Genomic DNA, 17,778 nt, shown 5'->3' with positions numbered 1-17,778 from the left:
TCTTTCAATTGTGAGGCCCACAGAACGCCTTGAGCCCAATTCAGAGCCTCAGTGAGGGCTACTTGGAAACCTCTGACCAAGGTTCATTTCACTGACAACCCTCAAGTCTGAAAGCTTGGACAAAAATATTTGGTTGACACTTGAGCGCGCCCCCCCCCCCCCCCCCGTCACTGCCTGAACCTCTCAGTGTAGAAGTGTAGTTAGTATCTTGCTGTGTGTCAGGAGCGCACTGGCTGGTGCACACTTAATGCCTTTACTGTATAAGCCTCGGGTCTGTATCTCTTGTCCTCACAAACCCTCATCCACTTGGTTCCTCATCTCTTTTTTTTCTGATCTCATTATTTACTTTCCCTGACAGCCTTCCCTACTCACCTGCAAAACCGGCCTCTCTGGCTAAGACATCCAGTGTCCTTGAGCTCCAACCCTGACTTCTGATCTGGAAGCACAGTGGGCACATTCCCTGCCTACCTAGCCTGCACCCTGCTTTCTGCATGCTCCCATGCCCTCACCCCCAAGATTGGCTCTCACTGGGTATACCAACCTCCCCTGACACCAGCAGTAAAATCTGTCCTTCAGGGTGATGACGTGTGTGCTGCTGTTAGCTGTCTGAAGAGCACGGAGCAGTGTGTCACTCTGTATCAGGTTTCATGTGTTTTTCTTACTGGATTTGCCCAGCGATTCCATGAGTCTGTTATAATAAATATGAGTGCCTGCTGTAGCACAATGGTAGTAATGAAATAAAGACAAGTCGTGTGGTCCATATGGCAGAAAGAAACGGCAGATCCTAACTCACTTGGACAGTACACAGTCCACACCCTGCCCCACCCACTGGGCTAACCTCCTCCAAAGACCAGGATCAAACCCACATGGCCTGGCCATTCTGTATAGAAACCAATAATCCTGACATGTTGATAATGTTACTCAAAAACACTGTCATGTGTGTCACTGCCTCTGCAGAACTTCACCTCTCCCTCTGCCCCTGACCTCATCCAAAAGGTGGATGGTACTACATGCTCTTGGTGTTACCATTAGGATGTGAGTCTCTGTTTCAAAATTTGCATATGCATGTATGTGTGCTTGTTTATGTGTGTGTCCATGAGTGTGTGTATGTGTATGTGTATGTGTGTGACAGAGAGACAAGGAGAGAAGGAGAGAGAGAGAGAGAGAGAGAGAGAGATTGCACTTAGGATGTGAGTCTGTTTCATAATTTGGATACACATACATGTGTAGGCGTGTGCCTGCATGGTGTGTACAGATACATGTGTGCATGTGTGCCTGCATGTGTATGTGTATACATTTCACAGCCTGGGTAGAGAGGATGCCAACCACGGTGAGGATGACAGTGATGAGGTGATTGAATTTTCTTAGAATAATAAGAGCTCCTCATCTTTCAGCATTAGTCTTAATTCGAATGCTATGTTAATCAAAGTTAACAGTGCAGTCTGTTATAAAATACAGCTTCCAAATGTGTGCATTAAAACCTCATCTGGATACATTCCTTACCCAGAAACACGTGGTCTTGGTCAGACAACTTTCCTTCCTGTAAGTGACAGCTCTGAGGTAGACTCCTTCCATCCCGTGGCTCTTCCATCTTGGAGTCCTCTGCTGCCAACTGTTGAGGTAAGGGAAGAATACAGAGATGACACACTGCCTTCAGCACTGTTGGCACGGAAGAGGTGACGGCCACTGCTCCGCTCACCCACTGCTCAGAGCTTGGCATGTGTGGCCGGGCAGAAGTTCTCCTCTCTATTGCCCACAGAGATTAAAAATGTTATTGCTTAAGGTTTCACTCTACTCTGTGTTCTCTGGACCCTGAAGTCCCTGTCACTCTTCCTCTTACAACACTTGCTCATCCCACCCTGGGGGGGGGGTGGTTATGGTGGCAAGAGCTCCTGTCAAACCATCACCTTTGAGTAAACATCCAGGACTTGTGGTGTGATACCCAGGTATTAAAGAGATTTCAATCCCTGCCTCAACTTTCTCACCATCATAACCAATATGGTGTGGTAGGGAAAGGAGTGGAGAACCATGTCATCCAAAAAAAGAAATAGCAGAACCCCACCTTGTGGTCCCCATGATGCTCAGGCCCCTGGGGGCTGACACAGGAAGCCAGTGCTCCCTGTGGTGGTGGAGAGATGTGAGTTTTACTTGAGGAAGTCCCTGTCTCTCATCTTCTTGGCTGTGGAGACTCACTTCCCTCTGATGAACTCTAGGAACTTAACTTGCACTCCGGCCAGAGGGGCAGGGACTGAAAATTGTTTTAATCTTGGGACAAGTGAGCTCTTTTGAGTCCAAGTTTCTAGGTTCTTCACAAGCCCAATTGTTAAAATGTAGATGCATGGCCTCTACTTGCTGTCAGCGAGGGTCGTGTGGCAGCCACTTGCCCTGCGTTACTCTGAAGGTTATTAACAGATAGACTCTTATTACCTTGGTGCTTTTACCTCCGGACTCTTTTTTGCAACATAAGACACCAAGGGCATCCAAGACGGAAGGTGAGAAGGTCACACTTTTGGGATGAGCTGGGTTCGCCTTTACATTGGTTCATTCCACCAAGAATTTTGCTGAATATGTGCTGCTGAAATTCTTTTTACTTCACTATCATATTCATTGAAAACAAATTTATCTTTTCTAATTCTATGAGGCCAAAGTTCTGAAGTCTCTGTTTTTCATTCTATTTCTACTTCAAAACTTCATGAATGATATATATGTGATTCCCTAATATGTAATAATATTATTACAATTTGCTCTCTGACCTTTCCTCTATGTCTATATATCAGGTACATGGACTAACTCCAAACTAGTAGGAATATTCATAACAGATATTGAACACTGTAAAACATTGACTACCACTTTTTTTCATTCTCTGGCAATAGTTTTGTTTATTTCTGGGATACAAAATTGATGTATGTGTTTAGAATAAGGAAATAGTAAAGTGATATGATTTGATTATATCCAGACCCCACTTCTGGTACCAATTTCTGAATTAGAGTGAAAAATATCAACCGTTATGAAAACAATATCCATGACATCACCCAAGTGTTTGTTTTTCTTTGTGTCACTGTTTAGTGAGACCAAGGAAGATCTCTTTTGGAGACTTTTCTTAGAGGCCCTTTTGCAGGCTCTACTTGGAGACTCACTTCTCAATTAGGAAGCTAAACTCTGTCCATCTTCTGGGTGTGGAATGTAGAAGGAGAGAGCAGGTAGCTGGTGTGTACAACTGAAGAGCAGGGTTTTAGTGAAAGGGCCCGAAGTCACCCATCAACACTTGATCCTTGAGCAATTCACTTGATTCAATGATTTCTCTGAAATCAGCTTGTCCATCTTCCTAACTGGAATGGGAATTATATACCTACATATAATGTAATATGTAAGTGTCTGAGGCATATGTAAAGCACAGCAATGTGGACAGGTAGAGGCTTTGTCAGTGGTCACACCATACATGCTTGCTGATAACCTTTTCAGGAAGTTTATATAAATTCATATGAGGGGCTGGAGAGATGGCTCAGAAGTTAAGAGCACTGACTGCTCTTCCAGATGACTCAAGTTCAATTCCCAGCAAGTACATGGCAGCTCACAACTGTCTGTAATCCCATGAATCCAATGCCCTCACACATGCACTGTGTGGCCCTAGTCTGACCTTCTTTGCTTCTTTCCCTCTGTCTCAGCACACCCTCTACACTCTGCAATGGCCACATACTCCATTGGCACACTGGATGGATATTGACTCTCCCCTGGAAATGAATCTCAAAAGACTCCTTTAGAACACCAGACTCTGGCTTTATTTGACCCTAGTGAGAACCACCAATCCAAGCATCTCATCATGGAGACAAGAGCCATGATCTGTCTCTTGTTAGTTCCAGTTTCAGTGTTCTGGCGAGACATTTTTTTCAATTAGCAACTTCTTCGCTGAAGAAAAACTCTAGTTACTTCCTGGGTGGCTCAGCCTCTTGGGTTCTTGGTCTGAGGGTCTATTGTCTTGACAAATTAGGATCTTTCCAGATCTTCCTATTAGCTGTGCTGCCTGTCCTGGCAGAGATGCATTTCAGGCTTCTCTCTGTTCTCTTAGATATTGAACGTTTGACAAGACTCACACTGGCCAGAATGTAGGATTTGCTGCCCACTTGGAATATGACATCCAGCCAGAGCATTCTGGGGTGGGGCTGGAGGAGCCGATCTTTGTAAGACACTGCGTAAAATGCTTCCATGGTCTCACTTGTGTGTGGAGAAAAAAAAAAACAAAACAACAACAACAAAACAAAACAAACAAACAAAAAAAACCCCACTCACACAGAAGTGAGAGGAGAAAAGAACTATGGTAACCAGAGGCTGGGACCTAGTGGAAGTCAGCTGGCAACAATGTTTGCAGATAAGTAGGAGAAACAGAGGCCTGGGGGTAAAGGCACAGGTGAGATACTTTGTTTCAAGGCAATAAGACTGAAAGCAACAGAGGAAGAGACTTGACATCAGATAGGGTAAGACTACAGCAAAATAGTAAAAGAAAATTCTAACATGGGGGTATGTTGTATATCCTGATTTGATCATTTAAAACAGAATTCCTATATCAGACTATCACACTGCAACCCTATAAATATACACAGTTATATGTGTCATTAAAAACAAAATTGTTTTCTGACATTCAGGCATCACATCCTAAAACACGAAGCATGTGGTACCCAATAATGACAGGTTTTCTGGAGTCATAGAAAAGGCTAAAAATGGACCTTTTTTTTTTTTTTTTTTTTTTTTTTTTTTTTTTTTTTTTTTTGGACATAAGGAAAAGCAGGCACAGGGCCAATGGGAATGGAGAAGTAAGCCAGAAAGAAACGGAAGCTTCTCCGCTCTTCCTTACTGGCTCCTTCCTACATGCAGAGCCAACACCGCCAGCATTTTGTCAGCCAGCATTCTTTGTAATCCTCCAAATTCTCAGGCCAGAGAAAATGGAGACTCACAAAGACGCAGCGAGGACAGCACCCTGGAATGGCCTTGTGAGTCATTGTTATGAATTAAATGGCATCGGCCTATTTTTCTCGCTGTTGAGTAATGACACTTCGTTTACAAAAACTAGTACTTCATCTTTAGAACTCTCAGAATATCTCCTTACCCAGCCTGTTTGTCTTGTGGGTGGATTTAGCCCGTGAATAAGCTAAGAATTGACCAGCTGCTAGCTAGCGTGAGCATCCTGCCCTTCAGAATTAGGAGTGGATCCAGCCAGGCTGCTAGCCTGTTAGACGTGCAGACTCCACCAGGTCCTCTAAAACCCCTGCTCTGTATTCCTTTTTCTTCTTCTCTCATTTATAAATGAGGATAATAGCCTCTACCGAGCTTAAATGAGGTTGGTGTGCACATTCAAGCAATCCATGTTAGCCACCCAGGAGACATTCCCAAGTGCTGCTGTGGCTGAGATGGCAACGAGACCATGCTACCACAGGGGCCACCCCTGGCATGAGCGTACTAAGGTAAGCAGGTAAGCGTTGCTGGGCTTCACCTCTGCCCTTGCTTACATCCATGGAGGACAGAAAGTCTTTCCACGTTCTGCCACCAATCCCTCATGCAAGGACAGAGAGAGAAGCTGAGAATATCTGCAAACCTGCCCAGGAGTTTCCCCTTGGTGGAGACACCACCCTCCGCCTTCCACTTGCTTCTTCTTTCCCCGTTTCCTTTTTTTCTGGGCCAGACGTGGATAAACTTGCTGCTTCCTTCCTTTGGGCCCTCTGGAGAGCTAAGTGCTACACACTTGAAAGCTTGAAACCTTGTCATTTCCACCTTGAACCTGTGGCTGACCTCGCCAGACAGCCTGGGAAATGAATTAGTGTCCGAGAGCAGAGGCAGAGTGTGAGCAGTGACCTGCCTCTCCCGGGCACCATAGCGAACTGTCAAGTCGTACTTAAAGTTCCCGGTTCCCAGCCCCTTTAATTATGTTGAAAACTATGTCATATTGTTTTTGAAAAAGTTAATGAAACGGTAGGTAAAGGTGAACAGTGAAACATAATTTACTTGGATTTTTTGCAAGCTTTTGATAAGGTCCCTCATAAAAGGCCATTAAGGAAAACAGATGACTAGAGGACTCTGAGCAGAAGTCTTTTTGGCTTTATTAAAAACTGGTTACATTGTTCTCGAAGGAAGAATCATTGTTGCTGGCTGCTTCTTGGAGGGGAGAGGTTAATCACAAGCTGTCTCCACTGTTGGTATTTAGACTAGAGCTGCTAGGATGATTTACAAAGCAAGGTTGGTCAGAAACACAAAATCGTCTTGATAGTTCAAACCTTTCTGAGTGTTCCAGCAGTGATTGTCCATCAGTAGGGCGTAGATTCCCTGGAGGGAGAGCTGGACCTATGTAAAAGGCCAAGCCTCTAAGGATGGGAAGAAAGCCCCGAGAAGCTTTCTGAGTGAAATGAAATTGTTTCTCTGGGCCCCGGGTGGCAGGCTGGAGGCCAGAGGCTGCACAGGGCTCTCCCAGTGTCCTTCCCAGCCTTGCACCAGATGGCAGCTTTAAGGCCATGGAAAATCAGAAATGAGAGGCATGGTAGAAACATCTCAGTGATACAGAGTCACATTCCAAAATGGCAAAACAATCATGCTCATAAGGACAGCCAGAGGACTGGGATGGGTACTTGGATGCTAAGGATGTGCACAGTTAATTTGTGCCTTTGACCTCACAGCAGGAAGCAAGCAAGTGATGCTGAGAGAGCGGCTGCGGCCCACTTACTGCTGACAGATGCGAGCAGCGAGCAGCGTCTTAGCCTACAAAAGAAGACTGAGCTTTGTATCAGGAACTCAGCCCATTCTGTGAGCTTCTTGCCTTATAAGCAGCAGGATATGTTGGATCCCCAGAACTCACACAGAAGAGCTGGGGGTGATGACACATACCGGTGATCATGAAACTGGGAAGGTACTGGGGCTGGCGTGGTACACCTGGCCTGCTGGAGTGGACAGCACCTGAGAAAAGACAGCTGAGATCGTTTTCTGGCCCCTGTATAGATGCTATTTACACATGCATGTGCACCCACCCACACACCAGAATTTAGTCTATCAGCACACCTATTCTCCCAACTACCTCCATTCTTCTGGCCTGTCTTTACTGTGAAGTAAAATGAGAGTTATCTAAATACCTGAGGCAAAGCCCCAATGCTCTCCTGGACAGGACCCTCATTAATCCCAATGGCACGTCTCAGAGAGTCACGCCTGCATTTCTTCAAGATCAAAGCACCCTAGACATAGGATTTATACCTCAATTGTCAGCGAGCTTAGTTCTCATCTTGGTAGGACAAAACTGCTTTTCTTTTGCCCAGTCAGGTGCTGAGCAGCTCTGTCCACACATGGGTCACTCCTTACCCTGCAGGAAGACTGTGAAAGACAGCATTGGAGGAGGATACTAGACTAGAGACAGCCCCCTCAAAGAATCCCAGCACAGACCATGCAAGATGATCTTCTCGCTGGATAAGAGTGTGGAACCTGTCAACGAGAAGGTTTGCCTTTCAATAAATGGCGCTGAGATAATTGAATGTTTATATGGAGGGAGGAGGAGGGGAAGAGGAGAAGAGAAAGGAGGGATGGGAAAGGAAAGGGAAGGGCTGGGGTTGTAGGTCAGAGGTGGGGCACTTTGTCAGCATGAGCTACTTCTTGGGGGGAGAAGGAGGGGTTTATAGAAAAGGAAGAGAATCTGGATATATGCTTTATCCACAGATAAATTCCAAAGGGTCATAGACTTGCATGTAAGTAGAAAATTTCAAGTTATAAGCTTTCTAGAAGAAAATACAAGAACAAAGATTTGTGTCATTGATCCAGGCAGAAGGACTTAGTGGACAGTTTCCACAAAGTACCCACAGATGAGAATGCCAGCGACCATGATCTTTCAGGAACACAGACTGAGAAGACCTCCACAGCCCCTTTGGAATTGTTAAAAAAAATAAGCCGGGCGGTGGTGGCGCACGCCTTTAATCCCAGCACTTGGGAGGCAAAGGCAGGCGGATTTCTGAGTTCGAGGCCAGCCTGGTCTACAGAGTGAGTTCCAGGACAGCCAGGGCTACACAGAGAAACCCTGTCTCGAAAAAAAAAAAAAAAAAAAAAATCTCAAAACTTGGCCCCGAAGAGTCCAAGCATGTGGAACAGATGGAGTTCTCACACACTCCCAGTTGGAATGTAGCACACTACCTTTTGTGAATTTCTGTTAACATAAGAAAGCCTGGAACCCAGGACCCAACAATACCATGCCTCGATATTTTTACCTAGAGGAGATAAAACCACATAGATGTCTCACACAGATGTTTGTCATACTTCCTAAACCAAAAGTAGCCACCTGCACTCCGACAAGGGAATCGGGAACAGCGGAGTATCACTCAGCAATGAAGAAGAAGCAAATCCCACACATTCTCACACATTCAACAGCAAGGACAGAGCCCAATGCATTCCGCTGGTGAAAGAAACCAGACCGGACAGGCTCTGTGATGTATGACTCTTTCTATGGAGTATTCTAGAAAAGACCTGCCAAGCAGTTCCATGGTTGGGAAGAGAAAGAAGGGGTTGGACATGAAGGTTCACATAGGAAATAGTTTGGAGTAAGGGCAAGGCTCTGTAGCCTGCTAGTGCATGCACGACGACTGCATTTTTGAAAAAACCCTCAGATTTCCACATCCGGAAACTGAATCTAACTATATTATTTTTAATTAAGCCAATAAAGCAAACGAGCAAACTCCAACTATGCCCACAGCCAGACAGAAACAAAGCTGCCAAGAGGAAATCTTGAACAAGCCTGTGTTTTCTGTGAGAAACGCTGTCCCATGAGTCACGTGACAGTGGCAAGTTCCTTTTCAAGAAACCCAGCCACGCTCAGTGTGCAGTCTGCAGTTGCTCTCCTTCACTAATTTATCTCAAGTGACACCGGACCCCTGACCTTCTCGTTAGCTCAAACACACAGAGTGGTTAGGCTGTCCCTTCCGAGCCACAGAAGCTACTGCAGGCCTCCAGCTGTGAGGATCGTCTGGTGTTCTTAAAGATCACCCTTCACCTTGAACCTCTCATGCTAATCATGCTACCACAGGTGATGCTAATGACCAAGATGTGTCTTCAGCCCTTCCTGAAGTCCCCAGATGAGATACCTGTGTTTCAAGACAAGCAATGCCTTGTGGGGCTTAGCACCTCAGCAGCGGCTGTGGCTCCTGGGCCTCTCAGCATCTGGACACACCGCTGCTTCCTGCTTCAAAGAGAAAATTTCAAATCTCACCAAATCTGATATATATATATATATATATATATATATATATATATATATATATATATATCACTGAGGAGAGGAACATGAACGTGGAGAAAATGTCTCAGGGGAAATGACTGAAGGAATGTGAGCGCACTGTACTAGGGACATCAACAGTCCCTTAAATAGCAGTACCCTAGAAGAGGTTACCTGTGAGCAAAAGTCACATACGCCCGGAATGCCCCAAAAGACCCAGCCTGTGCTGTGACTGGGAGGTGGCAGAGTCTAAAGAAGATGGGCCTGATGGCAGAAAGAGAACATCCTTCTCATTGCTTGCTGAAGCTGTAAGGTGAGCAGTCTGCCCCACCACAGGCTCCTCCTCCTCATGCCCTGTTTCGTCACAGGCTCAAAGGCAGAGAGATCAACTGACTGAACCGAAACCTCTGAAAGGAACACAGAACATTATCCTTATATGCAAATCACTTACACATTTTATCACAGAGATAGCTAGCTGACCTGTAAGCCAGACACCGCCACCCCACCCTGAATCCCAATGTACATTATAGCATCTGAGTGTAAAAGCACCTGGAAACTCAGAGTGGGTAGGTAGATCAGTAGCTTATGACTGAAACCTGGTGATCCAAGTCACAGGCAGGCACTGAATCCAAAGGCCAGCCTTAGCCTGCCATTTCTCAGCATTGAAGCTTTCCCCAGATGCATACGTGAGCAGTGAAATTTATTTTAAAAACAAAACCAGCTCCTAGTGTGGGCCTGGGTCCAATATTAGTGAGCTGTGTATATATGTGTGTGTGTGTGTGTGTGTGTGTGTGTGTGTGTGTATGTGTGTATGTGTGTGTATGTATGTGTGTGTATGTATGTGTGTGTGTATGTGTGTGTATGTATGTGTGTGTATATATGTGTGTATGTATGTGTGTGTATGTATGTGTGTATGTATGTGTGTGTATGTATGTGTGTGTATATATGTGTGTATGTATGTGTGTGTATGTGTGTGTATGTGTGTGTGTATGTATGTGTGTGTGTGTATGTATGTATTATGTGTGTGTATGTGTATGTATGTATGTGTGTGTATGTGTGTGTGTGTGTGTGTGTGTGTGTGTGTAGCTCATCCACCATATCCAGAACTGTCACTAAACAATCCCAATCCAAGGCACGCTCACTGGAACGTAAGCTCAGAACCTAGAGGGCCACTACAGCTGCATAACATATATTTGTACTGGGCAAGGAGAACAGAAGAGAAGGGGAGAGTCAGGGAAGTAAGAGAAATGCACCATGGGAGCAGAGGAAGGAGACATGAGAGAGAGATGGAAGAAGGCAGAAAGAAGGGAAGCAGGGAGAGGGGAAGGAGGGAACTGAGTAGAGAAAGGAGGCAGAGAAGGACAGAGTGAAAGAAAAGGAGAGAAGAAAATAAATGGAAAAAGAATAGAGGGATAGATGGATGGATAGATGAATAGATGAATGGACAGAATGAAACACCCAGAGTGAAAACATGACCATGCAGGCCCACTAAAAGGCAGAGGTATTGGAGTGGGCCTAGGGCAGCTACGGGCTGGCCCGATCATTTGGAGGCTCACCGGCTTCAAGGCCAGGCTACTCTCTGAAATCATTGCTACCCTTTGTCCCTCCTGCCATAGCCCCATCTACATGAGACATCATGGTGCCAAGCCAGCAGCTGAGGCAGGAAGAGGGAGGCTAGGACTGCTGGCTGGGTGGCCAAGCCTGCTCCCCCTGCTCCTCGCCCGGGTGCCAGAGTCAGAGCAGCCAGGTCAGCGTGGTGGGGAGCGGCTGGCAGGGCCGGGCCCTCACATGCTGTCTTTCCTATGGCCAGGCCTGCTTTGCTTGGGCCGGGAGGGGCCGGGCAGCCAGCAGCAGAGAGTGAGAACTTCCTCTTGCCAGAGCCAGCTGCTGGCTGCCATCTGGGTAGGGGCAGTGCCAGTTTTCCAAATCTGCCTTCCCTTTGGAGAGCAGAGGAACTCTGTGCTGGGGAGATATCTTCTCCTCATCCTGAGGCTCTCTGTTAAAAACCCAACCTAACCATCCTCAGAAAGAGGGTGGGCTGAGACATGCCAAGGGCCCAGTTCTCTCAAGGGGGATTTACTTTGAGCCTTTCCGTCCAAGCAAACCCTTTATTCTCACTCCATATCCTTTATCCTTCGATTCTTTCATTCTACTGAGTGATAACCTCTTGCTCTTTTTTTAATCGGAGGTACAAATAAAATGATGTATCCATCCTACATGCTGTCTGGAGATGGATCCTCTAGCGTCAACTGGAGACTCCCTGAGAACAGAGAGCTAGCCCTTATCATTTGCTTCTACCATGGACCTCACTATTGATGGGGCTGCCCTTCAGCCCTTTATTGGGTGTTCTTTCATCATCGTGTGTGTGTGTGTGTGTGTGTGTGTGTGTGTGTGCTCGTGCACGCGCACACACACATACACACGTGTTCATGTGTATGTATGTTTGGGTATGTCTGTGTACATATGTACATATGAATCTGTGTGCTACAGGTTTGTTGTCTTCATCATTCTCTGCAACAGGGCTTCTTACGGTACTTGGACTTTGCTACTTGGTTAGACTGTCTAGCCAGGAAACCCTGGGGATGCTCTTGCCTTCACCTCCCTAGCAACAGGATTATAAGCCTGTACTATTGTGCCCAGCAATTTGTGTTGCTGCTCAGGATTCAGATTCAGATCCCCATGCTTGTGTGGCAAACACATTGCCAACTGAGCCATCTCCCCAGCCCTACACTAAGCACGTGCTAAACTTGAGAACAAGGCTTTGGAAGAACTGAAGACCTGGCACTGTCTTCAGAGTTCAGCCAGTGGGACAAATGGAAACCTATCCAATGGGTCCGAGTGTAATCTGGAAGCAAGTATCTCTGGTACCCACCATCAGCCATGTGTGTGACCTTAGGTGAGCTGTCCTGAGACCATGTGATCTCTACTCTACTCCCAATGTTGTCCCAGGAGGCAGTTCCAAGAAGAGCTGGCCCATGAAATTAAGGGGACCAAACCAAACCTCTGGGAGATTTATCCCAGGTGAGTGACAAGCTTCATGAGCTGCCCATTATAGAGACACTTGGATTTGAGTTTGTTTTCCCTTGACTTCTGAGTTCTCCCTTGCTCTATCTAAAGGTGTCTTCTGAATGTTGTATCAAGCCAGGCCAATGCCTCACAACTGCCAAGGTGTCATAAAACCTTCCCTGTGCTTGTATGCAGGGATCCCAACATCACAGACATGCTTGGGGGGACTTCAGCATGGCCTCCCCACCTTTGTCACTACCCATGTCCGACCAGCAGAATAAGGCAACGGCAACCGTGTTCTTCTTCAAGCGGTTTATTCAGCTATCCCTGTACAGCGAGCTTCTTCTCTCTCTCTCTTCTCTCTCCTCCCCAGCTCCCGCAGCCCCTTATAAGCATTGCCTTAATCCTATCAGCAACTCCCACAAAGTCACTGGAGATTGGTCATTCTCAATGATGCAAGGTGGGGTGATGGGGTAACCACACCTCTCAGCGCATACAACTCCATATATGGAGTTGTCTTTTCTCTCAAGCAATGCCTATGGCAAGCGCCACCTTGTAATGGCGAGAGCGGAGCTGCTTCCTACACACCTTAGCTGGCTTTTCCATTCTGAATCAACACCACACATGGCTGAAACTCCTATGACAATTGGGAGAGGGGATGAGAGCTAGGCAGGACTTTGAGGCTGACATCTTCTCTCTGGAGTATAGTATAACATTTCATGTCCTGGTTCTCAAAGTTGAGTAGTTTGTTTTGGGAAAAGTGAGTGTTGCAGGATATTTGATTGCACTTGTGAACCCCAAGGTTATGTTATCTACTGGAAAAACCTGGTTTGGGTTGTGGTGGGGCTCAGGCCTAGCACATACCTTTGATCTGAGAGCTTTCTGCTTGAATATCGTAAACAGGATTAAATAAAGTCAGCCATGGGTCAAGAGGGAGAGCAAGCAACCAGTTGACAGGAAGTGAACATAGGATTATCAAGAAAAAGCATAGAGAGTAAGGCGGAGTAAGTAGAGAGATGCACAGGAAGTGAGAAGGAGGGACATTGACTTTGAATGAGGATTTTTGAGCCAACATGGAAGAGGGCATGGCTTCCGGAAAGCTTCTGTTGGCTGAGGTGGAAGGTTAGCTGGGTGCTTCTATTCCTATCTGAGCTAGCAAGCTTTCACCCCAGCATCTGGCTTCTGAGTCCTCATTGGTAAAATCCAACGATTGAGATTTTATTTAACACACACACACACACACACACACACACACACACACACACACACACACCATGTAAGCTCTAAGAAAATTTGGTTCCCACTGGCCAAGCTCATGGGAACAGCTCCTTCTATCCAACCTCATCTCTAGATTATATATAAAGAAGACTGCAGAGCACCCATATCTGCTGAATACCTGTTTCTGTAAATGACCCTCCCACTTGAGCTGAGCTGGGGAGGGAAGGCATCCTCAGCTCTAGTTTTTTAACCCAGCAGTGGTCCATAGCTTGTTTAAGCTGGGCCAGTATGTGGCACAGAGAGACCAGAATTCTGGTTATCATGACACCTTAGTCAGGGCTGAGACCACATATAAAATTGCTAAGGGACAATGGGAACTCATTGGAGAAAAGAAACCAAGACCAGCAGGTATCTTGCTGGTTACACCAATGAGACATGGAGGATCTGCTGGAAGAGAACACAAGCATCATTCCTGGCCCCATTGCATGGTTTTGTAAGGTTAAAAGTGTCCCCAGACCTCCAGTTTCTCCTCCATAGGAGGCACCCAGAATCAAGCACATCAGGTTCTTGTAAGGACAGTGCCAGGCAACACGAGTCTTATCAGAGTCCAGCCCCAAGAAGGTGCTCAACAAGGCATGGTTGTCTGTGCACTGTGTCACTTATTTCTTAAGCAGTAACTTCTGCCTTCAAGCCACAAGTGCCTTGACTGGGTCTTGCTACCAGGATCCCCTGCTGTATGCTCAGGTCACCCACAAGAGGCAGGAGGAAACACTCAGGCATTGGCGTTCTTCAATGTCAACGATGCCTTGTCCTTTCCAGGGACATTTGTTTGTTAAACACTCACTGTATTCCAGGCATCTTCCAAAGTCATTCATTTCATCCCTACAGTAACCCTGCAGGGTACAAACATCATCATCCCCATTTTATAGATAGGAAAGTTAAGGGTCATATCAATACCGAGGATGTGCCAGAACCAAGGTTCAAATTACACAGTGGGCATCAGAGCCGGGGCATTCATTCGCCTGCTAGAACCAGGTCTGCATTTGTTAATGATGTGCTGTAAAAGACTTTGCAGGAGGAGATGGTCCTGTTCTGGGCTCAGAAGAGCTCCTTGTTTTTCTAAGGACCCTTGAGTCCCAAGATTGGGTGAGCCAAAGCAGCTGTTACTGGCTGCCATTTCTAAGTCCTTGGCCACAGATTCATTCCCCCAAGTCCATACCTTCCATGCTCATCCAGGCATGGCTCCAGGCAGACCTGGGCTGAGACACAGGAGAAGCTGTTTTCTGCCCCCTAGAACCAGTGGCAGGTATGAGATGAAGCATATTATACAACACAGAGGGATGCGACCATCACTGGCTGGTTACTAAAATGCCAAAACGGGAAATGGAAAGACCTCTGTGCGTGGAAGTCTGAATGATGGCTACGTAACTGCTGCAGCAAAGCCAGCTCTGAGTGAGAACAGAGGGCCCTGGGTAATTGTGACTGACTGACAAGAGCGAAGACAGGTCTGCTAGGAAAGCCTGAAGCTCGTACCCTACGGACTCCACATCACAGGGACACTTGCTCGGCCGTGTTTATTGTTGTACTGGTCATAATCGCCAGGAAATGGAACCAGCCTAGATGTCCATCAGTGGGAGCACGGGTAAGGAAAATGTGACACATGTACACAGTGGAATTTTACCTGGCTGTTAAGAAAAATGGAATTATGAAAATTCAGGAAATTGGAATTTATTATCTACAATACTAGAAAGTATTATACTTTGAGTGACCCTATCTCAGAAAGACAAAAATCCACGTGTCTTCTCCTGCACGCACTAACTTAAGATGCTTGCTGCTTGCATGCTTCTCAGTCAGGGTTCTAAGAGTGGGACTAGACTGTGAAGGTAGATAGAAGGCCCCAAGAGAGGAACAAGAGCTTCAGGGGCAAAACGTCCTGTGATGCAAGAGTGGGAAGGGACCACTGGGAGAACAGGGTACAAAGAAAGTAGGGGCACAGGGAAGAGGAGGGAGAGAAAAACAGCAAGAAAAAAAAATCACAGGAATAATACTACAATGAAACCTCATTCTTATTATTAAAAAAAATAAAATAGAAAAGAGAACGTATTAAGCTCTGAGCCTGGGGCAGCTGCTGGCTGGAAGTAGGGAATGTCTAGACAGAGAAAATTCAAGATACTAACAGCCTCCAGAGGCAGCGTGGGTCAGGGTAGGTGACCTCAAAATAGTATGTCGTAAAGGCACTCTTCCCGCTACTGTGACCAAACTCCTGGCAAGAAGCCGCCAACGGGAGAAACGGGTATTTGGGCGCTGGGCTCTGAAGACGCGGTCCATCAAGGGGAAGGAGCAATTGTGGGAGCTTCTTCTGACCCTGTCTGTGCAGATCACAGGAAGAGAATGGTATTGCCGGTTTCACCATTCCCCTTTTCAATTTATATTTGGTTCAGGATCCAGCCCGTGGGATCGTGCCGCCTGCCGTCCGGAATCCCCCTTTCCGGTTAACCCTCCCCGGAAACAACCCCGCAGACACACCCAGCACTGTGCTTCACCACACCCCACTCAATTCTGGAAATAAGTCTTTCTGGGTACCGATGTTGAAGCCACTGTGATACCCCAAGGGGAAGCTGGTACCCCAGTTGCGTTGAAACCAAGGCCCTGCAGCACCTTAACTTTTCTTGGCCTCAGTCTCATCCAAGAACCTCGGCACCATTGTAACTGAAGGGGAAATGAATGAATGCGATGCTGAGGGGAAAAAGAAGGAAGAAGAGGGAGAGACGAAGCAAACGAAGCAAACCGTGGTCACCCAGAAAGGATAAAGGAGCGGAAGTGAAAGCCGGAAGCCAGGGCACCTGTGCTGGGGCCGGTTGGAGGCCTCCTCGCTGCTGTCCAGATTTGGGCTCTCCGTGGATCTAGAATTTTCCTTGCTACCTAATCCCAAGACAAACCAAGCTTTCTCACTTCACGGACCCCACTGGTGATACCTAGGCCTTTGACAAGTGTACAGTAAGCCATCTCTCCTGCTGCCCCTCAAGAACTTACAAAAGAAACCCATAAAGTACTGGAAGCTTCTCCTCTGCCCTTCTCAAAGGCTCAGCAGAGTCAGGAAGAACTGCAAGCTAGGCATTAGTGACATGGCTTTAGGTGGCAGGAGACCAACACTCTGAGAATGTACCTTAGCCATTACTGCAGCCCCCGGGGCCTCCTCAGCTGGAAACTGACTTGGGCCTTTTACCCTGAACCAGAGAAGACACTTGGGGATAGCACAGGTGTACACCCTCAAAGTTTTCCATTTTTACATGAACCATCAGGATTCCAAATTGGAGCTTTTTTAGAACAGACCAAGGCCAGCCATTGCAGACACAAACATCTTTTCACCCATGAACCCACTGGCATCCCCCCATCGGGCTCGATGCATAACCGGCTCACATGAGGATCCCCCGCCCCTCCACCAGAAGACTACACTGTTGATTTTTCAGAAAATAAAACAACCTATGAGTTTTATCTCTTTATCTCCTCAGTCCAGAGTGGGGAAAAAGGGCACAATCTGTCCTCCCAGTGGGACGTCCCCCTGATTAGATGTCATGAAACAGAGTCGTCCTTTAGTTAAGAATTGCTGGAATACCTCCGACCCATGGTTACTGGAAAGAAGGAAAAAAAAAGAAAACCCTGACTACAGATAAACTCCCCAGGGTTTCAGATCCGTTTAGCAATAAGCTGTGTTGTGGAGGAAACCTGGCCCCGAAAGATAGTTTGAATGCAAAATAAAGATAGGCCGCCGGCTTTGAAGCAAGTGCTGGGCTCCTGGGGAAGCACCAGGACCGTGTTTTTGGAGGGTCATTATATTTCCTGCTTCAGACATCATTTGGGTCTCTCCGTTCCTTTATACAACCACCTATTTTTAGTCATTACAGGTGCCGCATCCCTCCAGGCAGGGCCCCAGCAGGGCAGGCCTGGACAGGAGGGGTTAGAGTGGACTGCCCAGAGAGGCAGGAAGCTGGACAGGCTGGAGATAGGCAATCTCAGTGCTGGAGGTAGAAGCAGGGTTCTCTCTGGGGAGGACCCTGGGAGCATACTTCTCAAGACTAGGAGCAGAGGTGTTGTCAGGAAGGGGTTAGCCCACAGGGAGCACATCGAGGAAAGCCTCTTTGAGCTCTTCCATCTGGCCTGCGAGAGTTCAGCATGAGCAAAGTTCTAGGATGTGTGTGGTCCAGGCAAAGTGAGGGATGATGGAGCTGGAACTAGAGATGGAGGTGGAGAAGAAGATGAAGGTGGAGAAAAAGATGAAGATGGAGATGGAGGTGGATGGAGATGGAGATGGTGGTAAAAATGCAGGT

At 46.8% G+C, this 17,778-nt stretch overlaps 1 protein-coding gene across 39 annotated transcripts in view; it reads right to left on the bottom strand.

The window, feature by feature from the left end:
• The window catches only part of LOC143443738 (uncharacterized), a 130,378-nt gene that overhangs the window by 29,552 nt on the left and 83,048 nt on the right, over positions 1 to 17,778 (bottom strand). For 15 of the 39 annotated variants that reach the window (XR_013112995.1, XR_013112964.1, XR_013112969.1 and 12 more), the window contains 2 exons: positions 6,868 to 6,936; positions 1,504 to 1,612 (listed from right to left, as the gene is read on the bottom strand). Coding sequence is in view for 2 of the 39 variants with exons in the window: in XM_076941601.1 (XP_076797716.1) it covers positions 1,504 to 1,612; positions 6,868 to 6,936 (178 nt within the window). In the remaining 37 variants the exon portion in view is untranslated. Of the gene's footprint in view, positions 1 to 541; positions 689 to 1,026; positions 1,077 to 1,503; positions 1,613 to 6,867; positions 6,937 to 7,227; positions 7,345 to 9,095; positions 9,194 to 9,400; positions 9,634 to 17,778 lie in introns of all 39 variants that reach the window. The other 24 variants (XR_013112981.1, XR_013112973.1, XR_013112976.1 and 21 more) reach the window with 12 other exon arrangements.

This window comes from Arvicanthis niloticus, chromosome 10 (genome assembly GCF_011762505.2).
Source record: "Arvicanthis niloticus isolate mArvNil1 chromosome 10, mArvNil1.pat.X, whole genome shotgun sequence".
NCBI classification, from domain to species: domain Eukaryota; kingdom Metazoa; phylum Chordata; class Mammalia; order Rodentia; family Muridae; genus Arvicanthis; species Arvicanthis niloticus.
The sequence above is the reverse complement of the archived record's forward strand: the minus strand, read 5'-3'. Positions and strand labels throughout refer to the sequence as shown.